This window comes from Schistocerca nitens, chromosome 1 (genome assembly GCF_023898315.1).
Source record: "Schistocerca nitens isolate TAMUIC-IGC-003100 chromosome 1, iqSchNite1.1, whole genome shotgun sequence".
Taxonomy (NCBI): Eukaryota; Metazoa; Arthropoda; class Insecta; order Orthoptera; family Acrididae; genus Schistocerca; species Schistocerca nitens.
In genome coordinates this window covers 1,012,878,932-1,012,906,695 of record NC_064614.1, presented here as the reverse complement: position 1 = coordinate 1,012,906,695, position 27,764 = coordinate 1,012,878,932, and the positions used below count along the sequence as shown (strand labels likewise).

The 27,764-nt window shown below is 40.4% G+C and overlaps 1 protein-coding gene across 7 annotated transcripts in view; it reads right to left on the bottom strand.

Annotated features, from left to right (window-relative positions):
* LOC126195835 (lysophospholipase D GDPD1-like) overlaps positions 1-27,764 on the bottom strand; it is a 211,298-nt gene that overhangs the window by 111,936 nt on the left and 71,598 nt on the right. For all 7 annotated transcript variants that reach the window (XM_049934522.1, XM_049934521.1, XM_049934520.1 and 4 more), the window contains one exon: positions 18,344-18,564. In XM_049934522.1, the coding sequence (XP_049790479.1) occupies positions 18,344-18,564 (221 nt within the window). The remainder of the gene's footprint in view (positions 1-18,343; positions 18,565-27,764) is intronic.

The window sequence follows — 27,764 nt, the reverse complement described above, 5'->3', positions numbered from 1 at the left end:
CCTAATAACTGGTACAATGCCATGCACCTCATGTGGTTAGCAGAGTATAGATGTAGATGCAGATATAGAACAAGGACTACAGGCACAAAGGATATGTTTTAGAGAGTGTTCAGACCTGCACAATTCGAAAAAGCTGGTGTTGGTAGGAAGAATCTAGTTGGCTGTGAGGCAGTCACTGAAGTGAGGCACACCATGTTGGGCAACACACTGTCAATAACTGTGTGGTCCAGTTGTAACTTTGCCACAGTTTGGCAGTGGTGATTCATGCAGACAAGACAGCTTTTTGTTTGTCATGACTTCATAGAAAAATGGCACAATGGTTGCATCTTAGTTTGTAGATTACATAGCTGGTTTCACAGGTAGCCCTAGCTTTATGGAGAATGTGATGCCTGTGACAGAACTGGATTAGGTGGTAGCGGGAGGATGTATGCGATAGGTCTTGCTTCTACATCTATTTCAAGGATATGAGCCATGAGGCAAAGGGTTGGCAGCAGGGGTGGAGTACACTTGGACAAGGATACTGCATAGGTTCAGTCAATGGCAGAATATCACTGTGGGAGGGATGGGGATGACAGTGGGGAGGATATGAATATCCTCTTGCAGTGGTATTCTGCTGTCCACCAAACCTACGCAATATCCTTGCCCACTACTCCATCCCTGCTCCCAACTTCTAGCCTCATATCCCATATCCCGGCAATAGACACAGATGCACGGCATGTTCCATACATCTTCCCACTACCAACCACTCCAGTCCAGCCCAGGCACAAGCATCTCATACCTGTGAAAGCAGCCATGTTATCTTTAACCCTGTGGCAGGCGCGCTTAAGATTGTTGTGTCAGTGGGCGCATATGGCACTCAGTGCCGCCTACAATTAAATACATAAAAAAGCAGTTTTTTTAATTTGGTGGAATTAATTATTTATTGTTTATAACATCATTCTTAACAGAAACTTTTAATATGATCTGTGTACATATATCCAAGGTGCATGGGAAAATTAGAAATGTTACAGAATATCTGACATACGTTTCCAGGATATTTCCTAAGCGCTACTTTAATAACTAATTCAAAATAAATTATAGCCACAGATATGATTCGATTGTTTACTATTGTTAAAGCAAATTTTAAAAAAACGTGTAATATGTGTAAAAACTTTGTAGTAATAATAAAGAATAAGGCAGTCAGTAAATACATATCAAGATCTCACACTTTCTTCCTCTGGAGAAGGTCTGCAATCATTACATGTGACAACATTGTGGCAATGTTGCTTGCAAACGAATCTTTGGCAGATATTGCAAGTGACAGTAGTTTTATAATTTTTTTTTCCCCCGCCACAAAGATGGCACCTCCAGCACCTTCTTAGAGTCTCATCGTGACTGGCGGGAATTGATTGATGAGGTGACATAAATCCTTGAATATCTTGTGGGAGAGTAGAGAGTTAAGCCCTTTCTTTCAAATGGCAGTCCATCAGAGCTAAGGCCAGGTTTGTTAGGTAGGTTCTTCTTCTGAATCTTTTCTCTGGATTGTTTGCAAAAAACAAGACCTGGGAATTTATCACAGCAATATCCAGATAACGAAAAAACGATGCTAAGGGCCATCTTCTTGTGGTCCTTTGTTTAGACACATAATCCACAGTATCGACTCCACCTTTTGTTACATTGTAGTCCAAATTGACAGCAGAATTGCCTGTAGTCATGTCGATTTCAGCAGTTTCATGCACTGACGACAGGAAAAGCACAGCCTTGTTCCTTTTTGTTTGGCATGAAACAAGATAGAAGTAATCTTGAAATCCGAAAAGACAGTTCCCAATTTCTCGCGATCTGTTGAGCAAAAATTCTTCTTGTTCTTTTTCAATATTCCAATGAACGTTAGCCCATTTTCTAAGAGATGCTGGGCTACATGGTAACTACTGTAGTAGTTGTCCGTAGTTACATTCCTGTGAGTTCCCTCGATTAGCTCAACCAATCTCTTCACAATATCCATTGGCTGGTTAGATGCAACATATGGTCCAGAATTGTCTGCCGCAGTATACTACAAATTTAAAAGTATAAAATGTCTTGCTATTGCACAATTCATACAACTTCAATCCATACTTAGCAGGCTTATTCGGCATGTACTGAACAAAATCACAACGTCCACAAAATGGGACAAGCATTTCGTCTATGGTTGTGAACTCCCCTGGACTGTAGTTATTTCTGCAGTTGTTCAAAAATGCCGAGCGGAGATTGCGGATGGCAGCGAGTTTATCAGTTGCTAGTCGTTCTTTTCTTGTAGAAGTATCGTCAAACCTGAGTGACCGGAGCAAGAACAGAAAGCACTTGTAGCTAAATGCTGCCCTTAGAACAATCATTCCTGTTCCATTTGATGCCCACCGTTCTAATACATTTGTGCGTCTTCCTTTTTGTACAGCAATGAGAAACAGTGCTCCTAAAAGAGCTGTTATTTTAGAAGCAGAAGTAGTTGTGAAATCTCTAGCCCTCGAGTAATTCACAAACGATCTCTTGTTATTTATGTACTTGTTTATGCTTGCAACGACATAATCAATTATCTCAGGAACAAAAAATTTGAGAAAACTTCCAGTTTCAGTTTTAGGTTCTCTTCCATTGCGTTTCGGGCCAGGTAGGACCTTGATTATATTCTTACGTTTTAGTTTCCCTGGTAGTGCTAATGGATTACTTATCCACAAAGTTTCTCGGTCCTTACCAATATAAAAATGGCAGTCATCATGTGGCATTCCTTTCACTTCATTCCCATCAACGCATGTCTGCTAAGATTTGCTGGAATGATCTGCAGTTTCAATTATTTATGCGTCCTCATCTCTGTCAGAGAAATCTGCGTAATCTTCTTCGTCAGATGATTGTAGAAGAAGACACTCAGTTTCTTCTGGTGTTAGTCCTTTCCTCTGTGCGGACCTGGGAGACAATAAAATAATTCTAATACGATAGCAGTGTTAATAACTAAATCATCATTCACCCACAGAGTTGTAAAACAAAGCTTCTAATCATCAAAACATTCGACAGTGGTATGGCTACATGTACTTACATTACCGGGTGCATGCGGTACGCAATGCCGTCTCGGTTCAGTCGTCCACTTCACAGGTGAGTCGCAACTGTTATGGTGGGTATAATGACGGCACAGTAATGCAGTTTGGCGCATGACTAAACAATCGAAGCATATCTAGCACCACTGTTGTGTGCTCGGCGCGCTGACGTAATTATTGAACGAAAACAAAATTGGTGGCACTGTATGCCACCACGCGTCCGCTGCAGGGTTAAACTAAAGTGCAACCACCGGACCACATTCTATATGGACATCACAACTGTCAAGCTGTGTGCCCGCATGAATGCCCAATGACAAACTGTGAACAATAGACAGTTGGACCATCCAGTTGCTGAAGGTGGTGTCCAACATGACGTGCTTCAATACGATGACTGCTTCACAGCCTGTGCCACCTGTATTCTTCCTATGGACACCAGCTTTTCTGAACTGCGCAGGTAGAAACTCCATCTACAATATATTCTTTGTTCCTGTAATAGCCCTTGCCTCAAACTTCACTAGTTCCCGTCCACCACCATCTACCCTCTTCCCTGCTCACACTTCAGCCTTCTATTCCACCAACATATAAACAAGCATTTGGCAGTGTATTACAGTATACAGCTTCTGCACTATCTAGCTTTTGGCTTTTATGCCATTATGAAGCACAATGCTAAAAGTTCTTAGACCATTAATATGTCATATCTTTCAAGACAGTCCAAAGTAGATAGACAAGACGTGTTTACCTGGTTTAGGCTGCCTTAACAAATATGACATATTAATCATCTAAGAACTTTTAGCACTGTACATGATAACTGCATAAAAGCCAGAATCTAAGAATACAGAAGCCACACTTAGCTGCCATGGACTACACCCGTGTGTATGAGTTGCATTTGTGTGTGTGTGTGTGTGTGTGTGTGTGTGTGTGTGTGTGTGTGTGTGTGTGTGTGTGTGTGTGCGCGCGTGTGTGTGTGTCATCTATTTTGACAAAGGCCTTATTGGCCAAAAGCTTATTCTGTGACAGCCTTTTTGTTGTGCCTATCTGTGACTCAGCATCTCTGCTATATGATGAGTAGCAACTTTCCTTTTCATAATAAAGGAGTAGTAAAACTACATAAAGGAAAAGATAAGTGACTGAAAGTGCAGGTATTTCCGGCCCACATTTAAGTCAATTCTTAAGCTACTGCTTATAAGTCAGATGGTTTCTCCCTTCTGAGGTGAACAGATGCGTCGGGTATAGAAAATACAAAGATATCTTAAGTGAAAATCGTGAAGCATCAGTTACAAGCCGTGCAGTAACTTTAAAGTCATTCATCCACATATTATGTTCTGTTAATTTCAGTAAGAAGGAGAGCATTCAGCATTGTGGAACAACTCAACTTATACATCAATAGGAAGAAGCAGTAATTGCAGCTTACATCCATAAAGTTTGCTAACAACTAGTTACAAATAGTGTTGATCTGTCACGTTATTAATTAGGAGAATGGCTTATTCATTACTTTTTATAATTGGAATATTATGTAAATTAGTAAAAAGATAGTTACTTTAAAAAAAATCCTCTGCTCTTCTTATTAAGCTATTTTGCTGCTGTTTTTATAAACAACTTCATATATATTAAGCATCTATGTAACTTAAAGACTTCAGAGTATTTGGCTGTTTAAATACGGGAAAAGTTAAAAACTAATTAATTAGTTAGTTAGTTCCATGTTCCACGACTCATTTTTCATGAAAAATCATTGTGATATGGGATGAATCATTTAACATTCATACTGCAAATTAATTTGTACATCTGTTTGTACTCTAAACATCACCATATAACCCCCCTCCCCCCCCCCCCCCCAAATGAAAACAGAACAGAAGGAGTTGTCAAGGAGAAACTGTTTCGATTTATTTTCAAATTTTACCTTGCTGTTAAACATTTTATATGGGTAATTGGTCAAAAATTTCTGTTGCAATGTTGGGTACTCCTTTCTGTGCTTAAGACAACCTTAATGATGAGTAGTGAATATCATTTTTTCTTCTAGTATTGTAATTATGTACCTCATTGTTCCTTTTGAACTGTAGTGGATTATTTACAACAAACTTCATGAGGGAGTAAATATACTGTGAAGCAGTAGTCAGAATGCTAAACTCCTTAACAGATGTCTACAAGATGATTATTCTTACAGCACGTTTTTGGGCAATGAAGAACGTCTTTCTTAAAGATGAGTTACCCCAGAACATTATTCCATATGACATTACTGAATGAAAATAAGCAAAATATGTCAACTTACTGATTTCTCTCCCCAAAATTGCTGATTCTAAGTGCAAATGTGACTGAACTAAGTTGTTTTAGAAGTTCCAAATTTTTTCTTTTCTTCAATTTAAATTCTCATCAATATGGACACCTAAGAATTTTGAATTTTCCATCCCTATGTATTATTTCATCAACATGTGTTAAAATTATCTTATCAATTGGCAACATGAAGTCTGTACATGAGTCCACGATCATTTTATTTTTAGCACTTTTATTTTCACAAGTACGTCTTTATCACATAGATTTCTTTACACTTTATGACCGGTTTCAGCTTATTGCCATCTTCAAATCTGTTGTAAATATAACTATTGTGTGAGCAACCAGGTTCAATTACTTAAGATTAAATCTATACAAGTCTTAGTGATGCATGAAGTATAAAATATTTATAGCCATGTATGGCAGCCATACATATCGTTAAAATATTCTGATATAAATCATCGTCAAGTTAAACATGTGCGTGCTAATACTCAGATTGCACCAGCATTTATACAAAAACCTAATGCCAGCAAAGGGCACTTTAGCCAGAGTACATAGTAAAACAGTGTTGCCAATATAAAGATTAAAATGACGTATGCAGTGTCTTTAGTTAAAAAATTTTCCCCCTTGGCTAAACGAGTGTCAGTCATTAAAAACATATACTGATTTACTAAATGTGAAATTAGACTCACACTCGAAATCCATAGAAAGTACAAATAATATACAATACAGCCCTTAGCCTGGTCAGGTAATATAAATTTTTATGAACGCCACTATAAAAAGCATAAAATAAAAAAATTAAAAAATCACAAAATATTATATCCTAAGATCAGTTAACAGTGAACGAAATCATAATACAATTAATAAATTAGTGACCCTTAATTAAAAATAGAAAACTGATAATCGTTATTATATTAGAGTGCAGTATTGATAGCGAATATGCCGTGGTTTCTCTGCATGACTTCCTTGTTTTCCTGTGGTTGAGCTCACGGAGGACGGCCCAGTCTCCTCGTCGCTGGCAGCCGGCACATGCCAATCTGCTGGGATGCTCCACACTACTCAAACTATTGGGTCTCTGAATATACAGAGTAAGAATTTAGGTTAAACTCGTTCTGTTAATTCAGCAGTAATTCCAGTTGTTGTTTCCTGTGCACAAATCTCCAGTTCTTCGAGCAGGTTCATTAACTGTCCCTTTGGCGCCCTATGCAACACTTTAATATTACTATCTATACGTTCTACTGAATGTCTTTCTCTGTCCAAAAGTGTACCAAAGCTCTCTTATTTTGATTATATGTATGTTCTCTAAAATGAGTCTGGAAATTTCTTCCTGTCTGACCGATGTAAAATGTATCACAGTCCTGGCAGCTAATAACTTATAAACACCAGATCCCATATATTTATTGCTGTCATTGACAAGTCATTCAATGGCAGGAATAGTTATTGGCTTCTTTTGCCATCATTAATCTATATACTAACATCCCAATAAATGATAGATATGTTGGATATTATAAGGAGGAACTTGCTAACACATACGAAGATTAGTCAGGGTGAAACAATAGAACTGTTGGAAATTTTGGAACTTGTCCTGTCATTTAATAATTTTAAGTTGAGCAACAAGATTTTTTATCAGAAGGAGAAGCTCGCAATGGGCAACAGTTTGTCTTGTACTTTAGCTGAGATATTTATAAATGAGCTAGAAAATTAGTTTTTTAAACAAAATCCTGATGTCTGCAAGAAAATTGTCTATTACAGATGATATTATACTACTATACAAAGGAGATGAAAGTGAAATACATGGGATAGCAGAGAGAATGGATGGGATGCACGAAAAAATTAAATACACAGTGGAATTAGGAGAAGGAAGTATAAGTTTTTTGGATCTTAGGTTAACTAAAAGAGATGGAAGACATAAAATTAGCATATTTAGGAAGACAACGGCCATTGACACTATAATAAATGGAAGGTCCTATCACCCAGTACGCCTAAATGGGCATACTTAAGAGCTATGTTTAACAGGATGCTAAAACTGTCACTTACCCCTAATGACGAGATAGAGGAATTTAGTGTGATTAAACAAGTAGCCAGAGCAATTGCATACAAAGATCATGACATAATGAAACTTTATTATAAACTAAAATCAAACATATGTGACAAGAAGAAGCCCATAGAACCAGAGGGCAAGAAGTTTGTGGTTGTGTCATACAATGTTGTGTTTTCAGACAGAATTGTACAGGCCTTCAGAAAAACGAAAATAAAAATTGGGTTTCAAACGAAAGATACAGTTGGTTGTAAGCTATGGCACAAAGTTGGCAATGACAGCAATAAATATATGGGATCTGGTGTTTATAAGTTATTAGCTGCCAGGACTGTGATACATTTTACATCGGTCAGACAGGGAGAAATTTCCAGACTAGTTTTAGAGAACATACATATCAGAATAACAGTGCTTTTGGTACACATTTGGACCGAGAAAGACATTCGGTAGGACGTATAGATAGTAATATGAAAGTTTTGCATAGGGCGCCAAAGGGACAGTTAATGAACCCGCTCAAAGAAATGGAGATTTATGTGCACAGGAAACAACAACTGGAATTACTGCTGAATTAACAGAACGAGTTTAACCTGAATGCTTACTCTGATATATTCAGAGACTTACTAGTTTGAGTAGCTTGGAGCACCCCAGCAGATTGGCGTGTGTCGGCTGCCAGCGACAAAGAGACTGGCCGTCCTCCGTGAGCTCAACCACAGGAAAACAAGGAAGTCATGCAGAGAAACCACAACATATTTGTCAACAATACTGCACTCTAATATAATATCGATTATCAATTTTCTATTTTTAATGAAGGGTCACTAATTTATTAATTGTGTTATGATTTCGTTCACTGTTAACTGATCTTAGGATAGAATATTTTGTGACTTTTTTTATTTTATACTTTTTACACTGGCATTCATCAAAGTTTATTTTACCTAACCAGGCTAAGGGCTGTATTGTATATTATTTGTACTTTTTATGGATTTCAAGTATGAGTCTAATTTCACATACAGTATATCAGTATATGTTTTTAATGACAGACGCTCATTTAGCCAAGGGGGGAAAATTTTTAACTAAAAACACTGCATACATCATTTTAATCTTTATATTGGTGACACCCATTTACTGTGTACTCTGGCTAAAGGCATTAAGTTTTTGTATAAATGCTGATGCGATCTGAGTATTAGCACACATATGTTTAACTTGACGATGATTTATATCAGAATATTTTAACAGTATGTATGGCTGCCATACATGGCTATACATATTTTATATTTCATGCATCACTAGGACTTGTATAGACTTAATCTTAAGTAACTGAACATGGTTGCTTACACAATATTTATATTTACAACAGATCTGAAGATGGCGATAAGCCGAAATCGTCATAAAGTGTAAAGAAATCTGTGTGTTACACTTATCATTGGTGCAGTACCCCTAAAGGTGCAGAACTGAATATTATATGTCTTTGTGAAATTCAGGGTGAGACCATTTGTAGAAAACCAGTCAATGATACTGTTCATCATTTCTTCCATTTCTGTATGTATAGTGGGAGTGATTAAAATACTGGTGTCATCTACAAAAAGAACTAATTCTGCTTATTGTACATTAGACGGTAGATCATTTACATATATGAGAAAACAGTAGTGGACCTAAGATTGAGTCTTGGGGAACCCCATACATGATTTCTCCCCAGTCAGAATTATGTCGCTGGATTCTGTTGGTTGAATTACTACCAGGCACAACTTTCTGCATTCTTTTGGTTATATATGACATGATCCATTGGTTGGCTATACCATCAATCCCATAAAACTTCAAATTATCTAGGCATATACTATGATTCACACAATCAAATGCCTTGGATAGGTCACAGAAAATACCTACAGGTGCTATTTTGTTATTTAGTGCTTGTAATATCTGGTGTGTGAACATGTAAATGGCATTCTCAGTAGAGCAACCCTTCTGAAACCCAAACTGTGATTTGCTAAGGATATTATTGTTGCCAAGGTGAGATACTACGCTAGAATACATCACCTTCTCAAAAATTTTGGAAAATGATGTCAGCACTGAAATAGGTCGGTAGTTACTGACGTCTCTCTTATCACCTTTCGTAAAGAGGGGTTTAACAATGGTGTATTTTAGTATCTCTGGAAACATCCTTGAGTTAGTGACGCATTACATGTTGCGGACAATACTGGGCTTATTATATGGGAACAAATCTTTAGTAATCTATTGGAAACACCATCAAAACCAGAAGAGCTTTTATTCTTGAGAAAATGTATGACCTCTCTTAATTTCAGAAGTAGAAGTCGGTGGTGCATTCATATGATGTAATTTTATGAGAGTTACTTATTCAACATATTGCTGTGATCTTTCTCTTGAACTATTAGTCCCTATGCTTTCTACTATGTTTAAGAAATTATTATTACATACATTTGCTACCTGTGACTTGTCATTTATAACAATACCACTCAATTCAATAGTAATGTTATTCTCTTCTGAGGGTGCTTGTTTTGTTGCTTGCTTCTTCCTCTTCCTCTTCTTCTTCTTCTTCTTCTTCTTCTTCTTCCTCTTCCTCCTCCGAATGGGCCAGCTAAGGACCACGATATTCAACTTTTCAGCCTGGAGAGGGACTTGATGCCCAGTTGCCCAGTGATCCCGCATTCTCTGGCTATGTTTCTCCTCTCTCTCCTTTGTCCAAAGGGTGCCAGTCATATTATGGGGTGATCTGTCCTGAAACCTCTTTTCTTTTAGTATCCTTCTGAGAAGTGCTCGGTTTCTAATGTCACTTTCAGTTATGTTCAGTTTCCAGATGCCTTTCTTGACTTCTATCAGCCATGGTGTCACGGTTTCCTGCTCTTCCAGTAGTTGAGGAGTTGGGTTAGTCAGTCCTGTTTGGTCCATCCCTGTGATATGTCCATAGAAATTGAGACTTCTCTTCCCGGCTACATCTATAATTTTCTCAGTATGATTGTATAGCTCCTGGTTTTATTGTCTTCTGGACTCACCATCTGTTCTGATCGGTCCCAGAATTTCTCTCGGGGTCTTCCTCTCCTGAATCTCTAATCTGTCAAGCCTTTCCTGCTCAGATTCAAGCATTCTGAGGCATATAGGGCTTCAGGGTGGATAACTGTTTCGTAGTGTTTTAGTTTGGAATTGCAAGATAGGCATTTCTTATTATAAATGTTCTTAGTTAATGATATGCTAATTGTAACTTATTAATCCAAGTTGTTAGTGCTGTTCCTTCTGATAGATTAGGTTCCAGCCATTCTCCTAGATACTTGAATCTGTCAACTTTCTCAATCTGACCTTGTTCCAGCTGTAGTTCACTGGGAGTATCACTGATGTTGGGGGGGGGGGGGGGGGGGGGGTATTTTGTCTTTTCTAATGACAACTGAAGTCCTACCTTGGCAGCCTGCATTTTGAGCATACTGATTTGCTTTACTGCTACTTCCACTGAGCTTGCTATAACAGGGTGAATACGTGGACAAGAAAAAAAAAAAAAAAAATTCCCGGATTTCCCGGTTAAGTATACATTTTCTCCTGGGTGAAAATACACTTCTTCCGCGTTAAATGACAGAATAACTTTCCTCGGAACGGTAAAACTTATCAATTCTTTGAATGGTTGTGGTTTCATACACCAGCGTAGGATTTCCCGGCCCTATAGAAAACCAAACTCAGTATTAAAAAAAAAAAAAAAAAAACACACATTTTGGAAAGATCTTTGATGTGCAGCAACATGTACGCTGCATATTTTTGTATTACGAAAGTATAAATTTGAATTACACCAAACACCACATGTTACTTTCTGAAGCACTGAAATCGAGATTGCAATGCACTTTTGTAAGCCAGTCATAGCTCATGTCACGTGATCTCTCCAGCCGATAACAGTGTATATTCAGAGCATAGGACATGTGACATAGTCAGCCAATAGCAACATCACTGTTAAGTAGCGCATATACACCAATTGTAAAAGTTAACGGTTTAAATTAATATACATAGTGTTGCTACAAGAAAAGCAAAGCTCCAGACATAATATTCGTCTCAAAGATTAATAAGCTGCAAGAGATGCTAAGCTTTCACATATAATGATCTTTTTTGTACATGTTACACTTTAAGCTGCATCACACAAATGTGACAGTAAAATTTTTAATAACGACATAAATGTCTAATCTTCTGGGCTCAAAATTTTTCTAAATGGTCGTCTTCAAAGAGTTGATTTTCAAATGAGAGGCAAACGCTCTATGATTTAAGAAATTCATTGTACACTCTCACACATAGTTCAGCTTGCCTAAGAGGAAATTTATTTTGAAAGTAATGCTTTTCAAACAACCATTCACAATATTTTCCTGCGACCTGTTAGAAATAGGTTCGTTTCAGCAATTGCCAGAGAGCGTCAGGGAACAGGTGTCACCGCGCTTGTGCAGCTATGATGGCGCAAGAAGCCTGTATGCTCGTACATGTAAAACATTAAAAGATCTGTGATTTAAGAAATTCATTGTACACTCTCACACATAGTTCAGCTTGCCTAAGAGGAAATTTATTTTGAAAGTAATGCTTTTCAAACAACCATTCACAATATTTTCCTGCGACCTGTTAGAAATAGGTTCGTTTCAGCAATTGCCAGAGAGCGTCAGGTAACAGGTGTCACCGCGCTTGTGCAGCTATGATGGCGCAAGAAGCCTGTATGCTCGTACATGTAAAACATTAAAAGATCTTACATTATGTCATAAAAGAAACAAGATATCAGAGGATACTCCAAGAGCATCGGAATATCGTGATCCATAGAAATTTGCGTAATTCAGCTTACAGTGCACATTCGTATTTCCAGATTCGGATGTAAATTTTCTTGGAGTATCAGTACTGTATTATCTCACGTTTGGTTTTTTATTATGGCATAATGCCATATTTGCTACAAGATGAAGAGATGCACTTTTGAAATGCAGCAAATAGTTGAAACTAGCCAATAGTGTGGAATTAAAAACTTCATTTCAAATAAATTGACTGCCTCAGCAGAAAAGATTAATAAAAACCAAACTTCTTTAGCAAACTGACAAAAATTACTTCATTGTTCTGCAAGGCGATTAATGCTTCACTGTCAGAAAGGTGGAAATAAAATCTGAAACTAATAACATATTTTGGCCTTCCATAATTATGTGAATGCATTTTAATTCACTTGATAGCTCCCAGCCACAGAAATCCATTTTGTTTTCTTTTTATGTGAGAGCAATAAATGAAGAGGAAGCAGCAAAATCACTAAACGTAAACATGGGTCGCGTGGAGATTACCCACCTCACCACTACGACTCAGACTGTTCAGTGCATCAGCCCCGGATCTATGATATTTCTGAACTGTGGCAATACTAGATAGTGGTTCCCTCCCAACCCTCTCCCTTCCTCCCTTGAGTGTTTGAGTTAGGACTCCAAAATTTGAAAAAAAAATCGACTTTTCAAAAATATGTTCATTTTGTAGCACACACCTTTCTCAAGAGTCTGATATATAATGCATGTGTTCAAGAAAATTTAAGACATGTTATTTGGTCTCAAGTGCACCAACGTGCAGTGTCATGCCTCTTCACACAGCATTCTTCTAACGCAAGTCATTGTGCTTTGCCTGTGGAATTCAAATGTATAATATTTTGTAATGGATGCCATCAAACTATATTCAGGAGAATGGAAATTAAAATGTCCTGTGGTGTCTCTCCTGCTCTCAGTCAGCCAGTTTGACATCCAGCCCCCCCCCCCCCCCCTGCCCCTTTTCGTTTTCTTTTCTTTAAAAAAAAAGAAACCCCGCAATTATATTGGATGGGATTATTTGTAACCTGGAGAACAAGAACTCTTCAGAAAATGTGCACTCTTTATTGCCTATTAGCTAATAACTTGCTTTTTTTTTGTGTAACATAAAATTAAACATAGGATATATGAAACCAATAAAGACAAGTGACAAGCAAGACAGTACACATTTCTTCAATCCTTAATTCCTAGCATTTTTTTCTCTCTAACCTTGCTACAGCTTTACATGGTGTCCTTTCCTTTCTGCGGAAGGATCTATTACCTCATCAAACATTTTGCCACATGAAAAAACGAAATGTCATTGTCTAATACTGAAAAAGCTGTTAATACAAACAGTACCCAAGACTGGTGGGGTTTCTCCATCTGATTACATGTATTTTGCCACTGTCTGGTAGATAAAATGAAATAGGTCTGTCTAATATTGCAACAATTGTAACACACACCAAATAAACAGGCTGTTTTAGCACACAAACGGTCACTTTCTTTTAACATCACAGAATATGATTCATGAAGTACCAACATCAAATGTCTATTAGGCCTACTACAAGCAAAAAGCTTTATGTTTGGAAATAGTTTCACGTTTCATTCATACGCTCCAGCTTCTCAAGCACGAGATCGAAAAGTAGTAGTAGTATGAATTTTTTTATATAAATTTGGAATCGTCATATTCTTCTATAATTTGTGTGATATCCTCATTTCTTCTCCTCCCTCATTCTAACAAACAATCTTGTCATCACTAATTCTGTTACTATTCCTGCCAGTGTCAAAACTTATTCTCTGGTTAATTTCACTAACCCTGCCACAATCAACCGCTTAGTTATCATGCGTTTATTCTCCGGTTAGGCGTTATTACGTGTCCGTACAATGCGTTTTCTGCACTATTCCCAGAATAGAACTTAGGCAGCTGCTACCGGGCCATTCGGCTTTATTCCGTTCAGCTCGTATAGCCTCGTCCCCTTCTGTCGGCAGGAAAGCTTATTTCTAGATGTGATGGGGATTCCCCTGGCAGAGACATCATGTACACTATGCACGCATTCAAAAATCAACTCGTGATCCATTCAGAAATAAACTTAGAATTTGTTCATAAATGTTCAAAAACCAACAGGGACGCATTTCAAAATCCTATGTATAATCAACAGACCAATGTGCACTGGACACTAGGCGCTTTGTGAATTCTTGCCGCCTGGGGCAGATATCCCAGTTTGCCCTCATTGAATCTGGCAGCTTGCGTGCACCAGTAAAAATTTTAAAGGTAGCATCTTGCTGCTTGCTGCTGCTGCTTATATGGCTAACAGCCACACTTCTGTAGCCAGAAACGGGAGAAGGTACTACACATGCGCAACTCAACTGCGCATGCGCATGAGCCGCTCACAACTGCTCAAACGAATCTAACGTAAATGGCTGTGACGTCACACTCATCAGAGGCAGTTTGTTGTTATGAAGCATTGCACAGTCTTCCTAACGCCTTTGACATATTTTGCTGTTGGCAGACATTTGTATGAGCACTGTGTTTTGCTGTTGTATATGGCACATTTCCTTTGCAACTTAAATTTTACTTTCAGTTTTTTTTCTCTCATTCTTGTTTTACTGCTGCAATATTATTCTGCAGTAGTGGGATACAGTAATATACTTTGTAAAGTATTGTTTCTTACCCGCGAAAATTACAAAAATTTAAAAGAAAACTAAAACAAAACAAAAAATTTTCTGAATTATAAAAAATTCCCAGGTTTTTCCGTTTTCTCCCAGATGAAAAAATTCCCAGGTTTTCCCCGGATCTCCTGTCTGTCCCAGGTCATATATACCCTGTATAAGTGCCGGATCATCTGTGAAAGCTACACAATCTACTACTAGTCCCTTCCGTATGTGTGCCAGGTAAGTACCGCTTGGTATATGATGTAATTCCATTTCTTTTTGCGACTCTCTGATCACCTTTTCCAGTGCACAGTTGAAGTGAAAAGGTGAAAGTCCATCTCTCTGTCTCACTCCTGTCTACATCTCAAAGCTTTCTGGAAATGTTCCTCGAAACTTTACTCATAATCTGGTGATACTCAGGGTCTTTTGGATAAGGCTGTGGGTTTTTTGGTCCAGGCCCATTTCCTGCAAAATTCTCATAAGAGTATGTCTGTCGATTGAATCGTATACTTTCTTGAAGTCAATGAAAGTAACTACATACTGTTTATTCACTAGTTTAATTTGACTTAATACTGACTTCAAGTAAAGGATCTGTTCACCACAAGAATGTCCTTTTCTAAACCACCCTGATAATCTCCAAGTTTTGGGTCCATTTGAGGTACAGCTCTGTTCAATAATGCCTTAGATAATATCTTACAGGTGATGTGTATCAATGAGATCCCTCTATAATTGTTGATGCAGTCAAATCACCCTTCTTGTGTAAGGCATGGATCAGAGCAGATGCTTCACTGTATTGCATATTGCCTTAAAATTGTTGTTAGATGTACTGATTTCTGACATTGTGTGCATGTTTCTTGACTTTTTAATAACCTTGCTTAATAATATTCAGTAGTTTTTGTAGTGTGCAACTACGGCAGCGTCTCTACTTGTTCTCGCCAAAAGATACATTTCCCTTTTCCTTTCACACGATACTTTAATCCCCTTAGTGATCCATGATGTTTTACATGGCTGTTTAACATCCTTTCTGATTAGCTTAAGCAAAAAGCTACTTTCAAATGCTGATATGAATTTATCATGGACTAGATTAAATTTTATATTGGCATTTGGTTCTTTATAAATTTCATCCCAGGTTGTTTCTTGTAAACTACTCTTAAAGACATTTGCCCTGTAGTCATTAATGATTCTGACTGACTTCCACTGAGATATATCCACACTGTAAGGCACTATGTCATTTATCCTGACTAAATGTGCATCATGATCAGAGAGAGCATTTGTTACTGGGTAAACAGCTATTTTTCTTGCTTTGTGCCTCATCAAAGAAAACATCAATTAGGGACCTAATGTCTTTATCCACCCATGTTGGAAAGTTAACTACTGAGAGCAAATTGTAGGGTCCAAATAAGGTTTCCAGATCATTTTTCCTATCAGAATCTTTTAGAAAATCTACATTGAAGTCGCCACAGACTATTAACTGCTTGCTGATAGACAGCACAGTAATAAATCCAGATTCCTCATAAATAATTCAAAATTTCCCACTGGGGATCTATATACTGTTACAATTAAAAGTGAACTGTTTTTCAGCATTAAGTCACAAGCACACATTTCTATGTGCTGATCACTACAAAATGTACTTGTGCCAATGCTTTTCAACCTGTGTTCTGTCTTAATATATGCCACAACTCCTCCTTTTCCCACATTAATTCTGCATGAGTAAGCTGCTAGACTGTAATCTTTTATATGTAACTTATCTAACCCTGTGGTTACGTGGTGCTCAGGATGTCTATCTTTTCCTCTAAATTTTGCAAGCAGACAAGAAGCTTTTCTACGTTATTACTCAATCCTCTAATATTTTGGTGGAATAAGCTAACCTTACATTTCTGTGCATTCTTGTGGGGCTCTTCTGTTATAGTGACTTCTTTCAAAACAGGGTGCATGAAACTGGATTCTTATCTAAAAAAGGGGCCCATCTGACACCAGTAGCCAATCAACTTAAACATTAGTCTTAGACAGAATTTGCATCTCTGAGTCGAAATACTCTGATAAATTATAGAAGGGGTGGGCAATACACTATGATTTATCTGAGTATTTGAAATTTACTGTAAAACCTACTGAAGATCATTACAGCAAAATACAAATCTTCACCCTGCATCCTAGACAGAGATGCACAGTGAATATGAAAGTTAATGTTACTTCTAGAACTGTGGTAGTAACTTTGACAATACATCACGAGTTCATTCTTATTATTAATCACAAATACTATTAAGAACAAAAATTAATGGCAGGTGTGTCTCTGAATGGGAAGATCCCTGAAGAGGCCCCTGGACAATGTTTCATTACTGTCCCTAATAACATATGAAAAACACAAACATCTGACTTACTAACACAGTCAAAACGCAACAAGTGAGGATTCAAGACATACAGAAGAAGATACTAAATTCCCACATACAGGTAACCAAACAAACACAAACAAACAATATTAATTGAGAAATACATAATCTACTGACTTACCACAAGAAAGCAAACTGACGTACCCATAAAATGTTAGGGTGTCACAAAATAATAATGAGAAACAGTTACAATAAAAGGTCTGTATGTTTAGGATGTGAAACAGCGATGCTTTCCTAAATACTGACATCAATGGCCCACATCCAAATTGTGATATTTGATCAGCAAGACGGAAGAAATATGAAATTCTTTTCTCGGCCTACAGTATATGAAAATTCTAAAATAAAATTTAGTGGTCTGTCTAGTATCTTCAAATACTACAGACTGTGAATTTTCTTTTGACTGATGTTAAGCCTTAGCAGTCTCTCACCGCTGGAATGGTTTACACGCCAGCAAGAGATTAAATTATCTGTGTGTTCTTGTATTGCTACCAATTTTTTCTTTTCATACCAAAAGCAAACTTTTGTAAAGGGTGTTATGTTATACTCTTAAAAGTTATCTACTGCCTGTACATACTACTATTTATAAAAGAAATGGAATGCATTGAGTAAATGTGAAAGAAAAACCTTCATTTCAGTAAATATACATTCTTCTAGGGATATTCTTATTGTTAAGGGCTCCAAAAATCTATTATTATATGAGGAAAATATATAAGACACACAAATGTTGAAGAAAAACAAATACAAACTAATACTTAACACATATGAACAAAAATTAATGGCACACATACATGAAAATTCGTACAAAAACAGGAAAGGAAGAGAATCAAAGAATCTGAGCTAGGGTGTTGCAGAAAGAGGATGAAAATTAAGTGGAGTGACAAGAAGCAAGGAAATTCTCTGCAGAATTGACGAGGAAAGGAATTATGGAAAACACTGACTAAAAGAAAGGATAGGATGATAGTACAGCAAACTTTCTTATAAGTACATGTTCAGTGCAATGTATAAGAGAGGCTATGCAACAGGAGGAAAGTAACTGAGATTAAACAACATTTAATGTAATGCTGTTTGTTAAACTGTTTGAGCACTCCTTTGCATTACTACTGAAAAGGTGAAAACTGTGAATAGATCACATTTAGTGCAAGAAGACTATGTAAACTGTGAGCATACTACAGCGCAACTACTATTTTTTAGACTTGCCATTGAATAAAGTTTCCTTGTAACTTTGTCACTGAAGTTACCCCAGACTGTGTATTCTTCCCTATTGTATTGAACAATCAATCTTTCAACTTCTTTCATAAGATTCTCATCATCAATCTTGATATCTACATTTATAGGTACATTAGGGAACATCTGAAATACTTCTTCCAAAAGTACAATTCTTCTCTCCTCTTCTTTCCCTGAACCAACAAAAGTGTGACCTGCAAAAAGCATTCCTTATGACCAAATAACAATAACAACAATAATGTAGCATGTCCACAGTCATAATATTATTAAACTACAAAAATAAAGCATTACACGACTATGTTTATAAATAAATGAAGCTACTACTCTCAAAAATAAGTTAGTTATTTAGTTAAATGTTCCGCGGATCATTTTGTACGACAAATCATGATGTGGAACGAGTCATTTTATGTTCATATCATGAATTAATTTGTATGTATGGCTATATTCTGAACATTTACAAGTTACACGCACACACGGGCGAATGCCCCTCCCTTGCCCCACACCATGAAGTGTATTTTTCACGCAAACATACACTTTTTTTTTAAGTGGAACTGTGCCTATTGACATTAACAGACTAAAAGTAGGGTGTATGTTAATGGTGTTTGTTACAGGATTCTAGGGTGAGTACTTTATGATATACTGTATTTTGAAAAGTTCTCTCACCGACACTTGTACAATACATATGATAGCCGACACTAAAAAAAACACAAGTGCATATACTAGTTATGTGCATTCTGACCAGTAACGAGATAACTAATGATTGCAGGTTGTGTTCAAAATGACCAGTCAGTGGCAATACATGCTTTCAGTCTGATATGGAACAATGCTGCACATGTGCTAACATTTCAGCACAGATGTCCGAGCCGGCTGCAGTAACAAATCATTTAATTTAATTTGGTGTAGTTGGCATGTCCTTGCAACAGTGTCTTTCAGCTTTCCCCAGAGAACAATGTCTACAGCAATCAAATATGAAGACCGACCGGCCACGGAACAGGTCCAGTGACTACAATCCAATCCAATCAAATCAAATCAAATGATTTGGAAACAATTTGTGAAGACAACTACAGGTTCCTCCTAATCTGAAGAGGAATTGGGGGGGAGGGGGAGAGTAGTGTTTAACGTCCTGTCGACAACGAGGTCATTAGAGACGGAGTGCAAGCTCGGGTGAGGGAAGGATGGGGAAGGAAATCGGCCGTGCCCTTTCAAAGGAACCATCCCGGCATTTGCCTGAAGCGATTTAGGGAAATCACGGAAAACCTAAATCAGGATGCCCGGAGACGGGATTGAACCGTCATCCTCCCGAATGCGAGTCCAGTGCGCTAACCACTGCGCCACCTCGCTCGGTCTGAAGAGGAATGTCTTCCAGCATCAATGAGAGGTGGTTTTTTAGTAGGCTGCAGTACCTGCGCACCTTCAGTGTTCAGTCTACGAAAAACGAGCCTATGGTTTACTATCCTATACCACACATTTACACTCCATGAATACTGACATTCCATCTGATGAAGTCAATAGGGATTGTCGACAAACCAATAGAGCACATTTAAGAGATTTACCTGGCCATGATTGGTAAATGTGGCTTCATCACTACACAAGATACACAATATGTTTGGAGTATCCCGTCTTAATGCCCATGTACAGAAGGTAACACGATTCTCATAATTGCTTCTATGCAGCTCTTGATGGAGAGAGATGCAATAGGGATGGAACCTATGTTGATGGAGAATGCAAACAACATTTGCCTGGCTCTTGCTACCTCCTCATGCAATTGCATGGGAGCAAATGTGCAGATCAACTGCAACAGCAATAATAATATAAATTTCCCACTTTTTTTTGTTTTGTTCTGTTTTGTTTTGTTTTAGGGTGCAAAATCAAGTTGGGTCAAATACACCCAAATCAAAACTAGAGAACACTAAGTCAGAGAGGAGTTAAAAAACGACTATACGTCAATCCTAATTGACATAACAGAAGACTTCTAGAAACAGGGACGTGGAGAAAGGGCTACAAAAGATACCATACAGAAATGGAGGTCCAAAAGTGAAAATTAAATGGCCTCTGCCACATTGCTTTGACAGATAAGAAGTAAAACGCAGTAGACTGCCCCCGCATCATTTGCTAAAACAGCTGATAACTCAGATGGCAAACAAAAGCTGGAACGTAAACAATTAAAAAAATTGGCCTTCCCTCAGGAAGTGGCGGACAGTTAAGACTTGGGCGCAATGTGTACAAAGTGGTGGGGGAGTACCACCTATCAAATGACGACAGCTAAAAAGGTGGTGCCCAATATGATACCTAGTTAAAATGACCTCCTCCCGGCGGGAGGGCCGAGCAGAAGTCATCAAAGCCACTGGGAGAGGCTTAATAATCCAGAGCTTATTCCCATGAAGGGAGGACCAATGGTGATGCCAAGGGGACACCACCTACTGACAGATGCAACACAAAGATCAGTAGAGGAAATATAAGAAATAGTGGGCTGAGGTACGAGGACTGTAGCCTTAGCAGCAGTCGGCAGCCTCATTTCCTGGCAGACTGACATGACCAGAAACCCACATACACATCACAGTGGCTCCACCAAGAGTGAGCAAGTGTCAGTTTTCCAGGACCTGTTGCACTAAGAGATGGACAGTGTACAGTGCACATAGACTTTGTAGGGTGCTGAGTGTGTCTGAGAGAGGACACAACTGAAAAGTCTGTGTCGTCAGATGTAGTCTGTGGTCTGATACAGGGCGAAGAGCTCAACTGTAAATACTGAGCATTGTGCTGGAAGCCGATATTGAAAGACATTGGCGCCTATGACGAAGGCACTCCCAACACTGTGGTCAGTCCGAAAGCCATCTGTGTACACAAAGGTACTACCGTGAAGTTCCATGCAAAGGTCCTGAAACTGAAGGCGACAGAGCAAGGCTGGAGTAGTCTCCTTAGGAAGCGATTTTGGCCAAAGTTAACACAGGCCACTTAATGAAGCCATGTTTTCTATCGAGCATGAGCCCCAGGAATTTCATAGTTTCAATGAATGGAAGAGCAACACGCCCAAGATGTAAGGATGGTGGGAGAAATCAATTGCTCCACAAGAAATTCATACAGACGGTTTTGTCAGTGGAAAAGCGAAAGCCATTGTCGATGGTCCATGAGTAAAGACGATCAAGACATCACTGAAGATGCCACTCAGTGAGACAGGTTCATGGAGAAATGCATTAGATGGCAAAATTGTCAACAAAAAGAGAGCCAGAGATGCTCAGCGGGAGACATGCCATTATAGGGTTAATGGCGATAGCAAAGTCAACAACCGAACCCTGAGGCACACTGGTTTCCCAGATAAAGGTGTCTGACAAGACAGAACTCACACGCACCTTAAAAACTCGGTCTTTTTAAAAATTCCTGAAGGAAACAGGGCAGGCGGTGACCGAAGGCCCATGTGTAAAGAGTACAGAGGATACCAGTTCTTCAGCAGGTGTCATAGGCCTTCTCCAAACGAAGAACACGGTCACAGTCTGGGATTTCTGCAGAAAACCATTCATGACATGGGTGCACAAAGTAACAAGATGGTCAACTGCAGAACACCACGCTCGAAATCCACATTGTGCAGTCGTTAGAAAACTGCAAGACTCAAGCCACCATACTAGCTGGGCATGAATCATACGTTCCATCACCTAGCAAACACAGCTGGTGAGAGAGATGGGGCATTAGCTTGAAGGCAGGTTTTTGTCCTTACTGGACTTAGGTATGGATATGATGGTGGATTCATGCGAACATCCGGGAAATGTGCCCTCTGCCCAGATACAATTGTAAGTATTAAGTGGAAAGTGCTTGTCCACACAGAGAGGTGCAGCAACATCTGAATGTGGACAGTGTCTGGCCCTGGGGCGGAGGATCAGGATGAACTGAGACCATGACCTAGCTCCTTCATAGTAAAGGCAGCATTGTTGCACTCTCAATTCTGAGAAGAGAAGGGTATCACCCGAGCCTATTTCACTCGTTTCCGATGGAGGAAAGCAGTGTGATAGTGAGAAGAGCTCAAAATTTCCGCAAAATGATGGCCCAAGGTTTTGGAGATAGCAACAGGGTCCACAATGATGTCATCTGCTACTATCAGGCCAGAAATTGGCAAACGGATCTTGGTCCCAGAGAGTCATCGGACGTTGGCCCACATGACAGAGGAAGGGGTGGAACTGTTAAAAGAACTTGTGAATGGAATCCAGCTAGCTTTTTTGCTATCCTGAAGAAAGCGACGACACTTTGCACACATCCGTTTAAAATGAATGCAGTTTGCCACTGAAGGATGGTGGCTAAACAAGTGGAGAGCACATTTCTGCATGTAAATTGTGTTGCGGCGTGCCTCAGTCCACCAAAGGGCTGGGACATGGCATGGTAAAGAAGAAGTGCAAGGAATGGAATGTTCTGCAGCAGTTAGGATAATGTTTGTGACATATTCCACCTAGTCACCATAACTGGGAAAATTTTGTTCTTCGAAGGTCACCAGGGACGAGTAAAGCCAACAGTCAGCCTTAGTAAACTGCCATTTTGGTGTGCACGTAGGTGGGTTGGTTGGTTGATTGGAGCTGATGGAACCAAACAGAAAGGTCATCAGTCCTTTGTTTCATGGTCGTCCATTCGGATGGATTTACATCTCAGAAGAGTCAGAACGATAAAAGGTAAAAGATTAAAAAGCATAAAAGTGCAGTCGTGTTGTCAATGGTGAAAACAAAAGGAGAGAAGTCAGCAAGTGGGCAACCCCAATGCTATGCTGGAGGTAGGAAATATCTCACCTCTGACGCAGTGCAGGCAAAACTACCTGCTTTTCAAAAGTGTTCAACAGCTAGAATGTAAAAGTGTGTATTGTAAAAGGAGACTAACCAAATCTGAAAAGCGATAAAAACAGAGTAAAAGAGAGAAAAGAGGATCTCGACCAGGGAGGGGAGTCAGGAATCTCCAAACACAACTTACAGTGGGAGACACCCCAACCCTCCCGCACTGCCCCTACTCCTAAAGGAGATTAAAAGCCTTAGAACTCAAAATAAAAACGACTGTTACAAGAGGAAATGAGAACCAGTTCAACCAACCGAGAATTGTCTGCCAATATTGAAGGTAAAGTGCGTGGAAGTCAGTACTTAGTACGCAGAGCCAAAAGAAGCAGGTATTCCACCAAAATATGGGCTACTGACTGGAAGGCTCCACAACCACAAAGTGGGGGTGGCTCATTATGCAAAAGAAAACCATGGGTCAGTCTGGTATGGTCGATGTCGAGATGACACAGGGTGGTCGAGTCATTTTGGGAGAGGCAGAAGGAAGAACGACATGGGACAGTCGTCACCTTAATAGCACGAAGTTTATTAGACAGGGAGGTAGCCTCCCCAGAGTCGGTCCATGACTGTGCAAAGTGGGATTTGATACAAAGCCATAAATCCGATGCAAGAGGGGTTACAGAGAAGGGGGTGTAAGTGACTACTCCCCCAGCCAAATAATCAGCACGCTCATTACCTGGGATACCCACATGGCAAGGGACCCAAAGGAAGTCAACGGAACAAGCAGCATGGTGGAGATCAGTGAGAAGGTCATGGATGGCCAAGACCAAGAGATGGTGGGAAAAACACCGATCAATAGCCTGAAGGCCACTCATTGAGTCCTTACATAACAAAACACAGTTGAGTTGGGACTGTTTAATAAAGGTAAAGGCCTGGGAAATTGCCATCAATTCTGCAGTAAACACCCCACATGCAGTTGGTAGGAGATGATTTTCCATGCCAACAGAGGACATGAGGGCATATCCCACACAATCAGCAGATTTAGAGCCATCAGTGTAAAAACAACAGCATCCCGTAACTCCCATAAAATTCGGTGGAAAAAACAACGGAACACCATTGAGGGAATGGAATCTTTCAGACCTCGGTGGAGATCCATCCGAATCCAGGGCCGAAGAACTAACCAGGGGAGGGGGTTGGGTGGTGGTGGTGTTGGAGAGGGAACATGGGAGACAGGGCAAAGAAGGAAGCTGAAAATCATGGCGAAGAGAAGCAAGGTGGAGCCCAACCGGTAAACCCGCCCGAGGGCAGGAATCAGGTGGGCGACGTCCTTGGTCTGGGAACAGGATAGAATAGGAAGGATGAGTGGGAGAGGAACGGACAACGATTGCATAAGAAACCAGAAGCTGGAACCGCTGAACACAAAGCGTAGGGGGGGGGGGGGATCCAAGCTTCAACCAGGAGACTATCAACAGGGCTAGTAGAGAAGGCGCCGGTGGCCAAATGGATACCACAATGGGGGACCGTATCCAGAAGGTGCAGTGTGAAAGGAGCAGCCGAACCATAAACTTGACAACCATAGTCCAAGCAAGACAGCACTAAAGCCCGATAAAGGAGGAGAAGAGTGGAGCGGTCGGCACCCCAAGAGCTGTGGAGGAGGATGTAAAGGACATTGAATTTACGAAAACATCCTATCTTCAGAAGTATGATATGAGGCAACCAAGTGAGCTTGTTGTCAAAAATAAGACCCAGGAAATGAAACTGTGGGACCAGTTGTGCATCGAGTTAGAACTCCGGACCGTAGTACGGTGACAGAAGTGGACCACCCGCGATTTTAAAGGAGAGAATTGAAACCCATGTGACAGGGTCCATGCAGAGGCACACTGTATAGCAACCTGGAGCTGGCGCTCTGCAGAGGCCATCGAAGAGGAACTAACCCAAATACAGAAAACATCCATATACGGAGCAGGGGTGACCAAAGGACTGACGGACATCACAAGTCCATCCAAAGCAATGAGTAAAAGAAGTACACTCAATACGGAGCCCTGTGGGATGTCATTCAAACAGTGCCAACCCGAACCCTGAACGAATGATGGGTCAGGAACTGGAGGATAAAAATAGGGAGTGGGCCCCGAAGACCCCACTCATGAAGTGTAAGAAAGATATGATGGCGCCAAGCCGTGTCATAGGCCTTGCAAAGGTCGAAAAATACTGCACCCAAATGGCAGCGCTGGGAAAAATCCTGCCAAACTGCGGATTCCAAGCGAAGTAAATAATCAATCGGAGACCGTCCCTCTTGGAAGCCACACTGGTAAGGGGACAACAGATTCTGAGATTTGAGGAATCAATTGAGCCCACGGGCTACCATCTGTTAAGTAACTTGCAAACAACATTTGTCAGACTAATTGACCAATAGCTTTTGACAAACAGGGGGTTCTTACCAGGCTTAAGGAAGGGAACCATGATGCTATCCCTCCACTGGGAAGGGAAGTCACCCTGGAGCCAAATACGGTTAAGCAACTAGAGAAGATGTTGTCATTGTGGAGCACTGAGATGTTGAAGCAATTGTTTATGAATGGAGTCTGGGCCAGAGGCCGTATCATGAGAAGAAGAAAGTGCAGAAAGAAGTTCTCATTCAGTAAAAGGTTCATTGTAAGAGTTTGACTGACAAGGGGTAAAACTAAGGCGAAAGCTTCAGCACACTGTTTCTGGTGAAGGAAAGCAGCCGGATAGGAGGTTGATGCTGATGAGAATCATTGGGTCCATGCAAAGGCCGTCTGGGAGGGCAAGGCCGGGGAGGGTAGACTGCCGATGGCAAACTTGGAGAGAGCAAAGTGTAGCCCATACCCACAACATAGCGACAGTAGAACCGAGGGAAGAAACTAAGCGTTCCCAAGATACCCGTTTGCTACGTTTGATTAAGTAAAGGGGTTTGGCGTGAAGGTGTTTAAAGGTAATAAGATTGAAAGTGGATGGGTGCCTCTTATGGTGTTGCAAAGCTCGACGGCGATGGCAATGGCCGTACTCCACCACAGGGCCTGCCAGTGGCGAAATGGTCCAGATGAGCATGGGATAGCAACTCTAGCAGCATGAACAATCGCATCAGACATGTCACATACCATGTCATCAATACAACCCGATGAAGAGAGAGAAAAAATGTCCTGTGCACTATATAGAGGCCAATTGGCATGTTGGGAAGACCAACAAGGTAACCCGTCCATCAAGGAGTAGGAAGGGAGTGAGAGAATCAACGGGAAGTGGTCACTATCACTAAGGTCGTCATGTGGCGACCAGTGTAACGAAGGAAGGATGGAGGGAGAAGAAAGAGAAAGCTCAATGGCAGAAAAGGTACCATGACCAGCACTGAAATGGGTAGGGGAGCCATCATTAAGAAGGCACAAGTTGTGGCCTGCAAGAAACTAGTCTACGAGAAAACTCCGACTAGATGGAAATGCACTGCCCCACAAGGGATGATGAGCATTAAAATCCCTGAGAAGGAGGAAGGGAGGAGGAAGTTGCTGAAGAAGGGCAGTGAAGGCAGCAGGTCTAAGAGTCCTGTCAGGAGGGAGATAAAGATTGCAAACTGTGACCACAGAGTCCAGGTGGACCCTAACAACAGCAACCACTTCCAATGCAGTTAGAAGAGGAACCCATGTGCTAGCAACGCCCGTATGGACCAACGTACAAACGCCACCAGAGGCCCGTTGGAGGCCGACCCGATTTTGATAGAAAGCATGGAACCCACAGAGGGTCAGCGAGTGATTATCAGTAAAATGAGATTCCTGTAGAACCACACAAGCTGTAGAGTAAAATGAAATAAGGGATTTCAACTCCGAAAGGTGACGGTAATACCCATTGTGTGAACAGGCTAAAGCCAGTCATGCCACCAGGTGACCACCCGTCACCGACAAGGAGGGGGTGACATCCATGAATAGCAGGTCAGAGCCAAGTAGCGAAGGTGGGTACGGGACCTCTGGCAACACCAGAGGCTCCTTGTCCCAGGGCTTACGTTTCTTCTTCTTTTCTGTTTGAAATTGAGGGGGGCTGTGCTGCAAAAAGGAGCCAGCTGCAGAAACATCTGGAACAGAAAGAGAGCGGGTGACCTGGGTGCCCACAGACCATGGTTCTCATGGTAATCATGTGGCAGCAGACCTTTGGCCTGGAAGGTGCCAAGAAGGGGGGGTGTCCCAGGAGGGGTGCCCTTGAGCAGCAGACACCGAAGAAGTGGGACACTTCTCCTGCTGGGGAGGGGGAGTGGCCCCAGGGGGAGAGCGTGGGAACCACAGGGGAGTGGGGACAGGAGAGGAGTTCGGGACTGGGGGAAGGAAGATGTAACTGAAGCATAGCTAGACGTCATTGACACAGGATGAAGATGTACATACTTTTTACGAGCCTCAGTGTAGGTTAGATGATCAAGGGACTTATACTCCTGTATCTTCTTCTCCTTCTTATAAGCTGGGCAATCTGGTGAACATGGAGAATGATTGCCATGACAATTAACACACACAGGAGGGGGAACACAGGAACTCCCCTCATGGAGTGGACGTTCACAGTCCCCACAGAGAGGAGTCTGCGAACAGTGGGAAGACATGTCCAAAATGCAAGCACTTAAAATATCTCATAGGTGGTGGGATGTACGGCTTCACGTCACATCGATA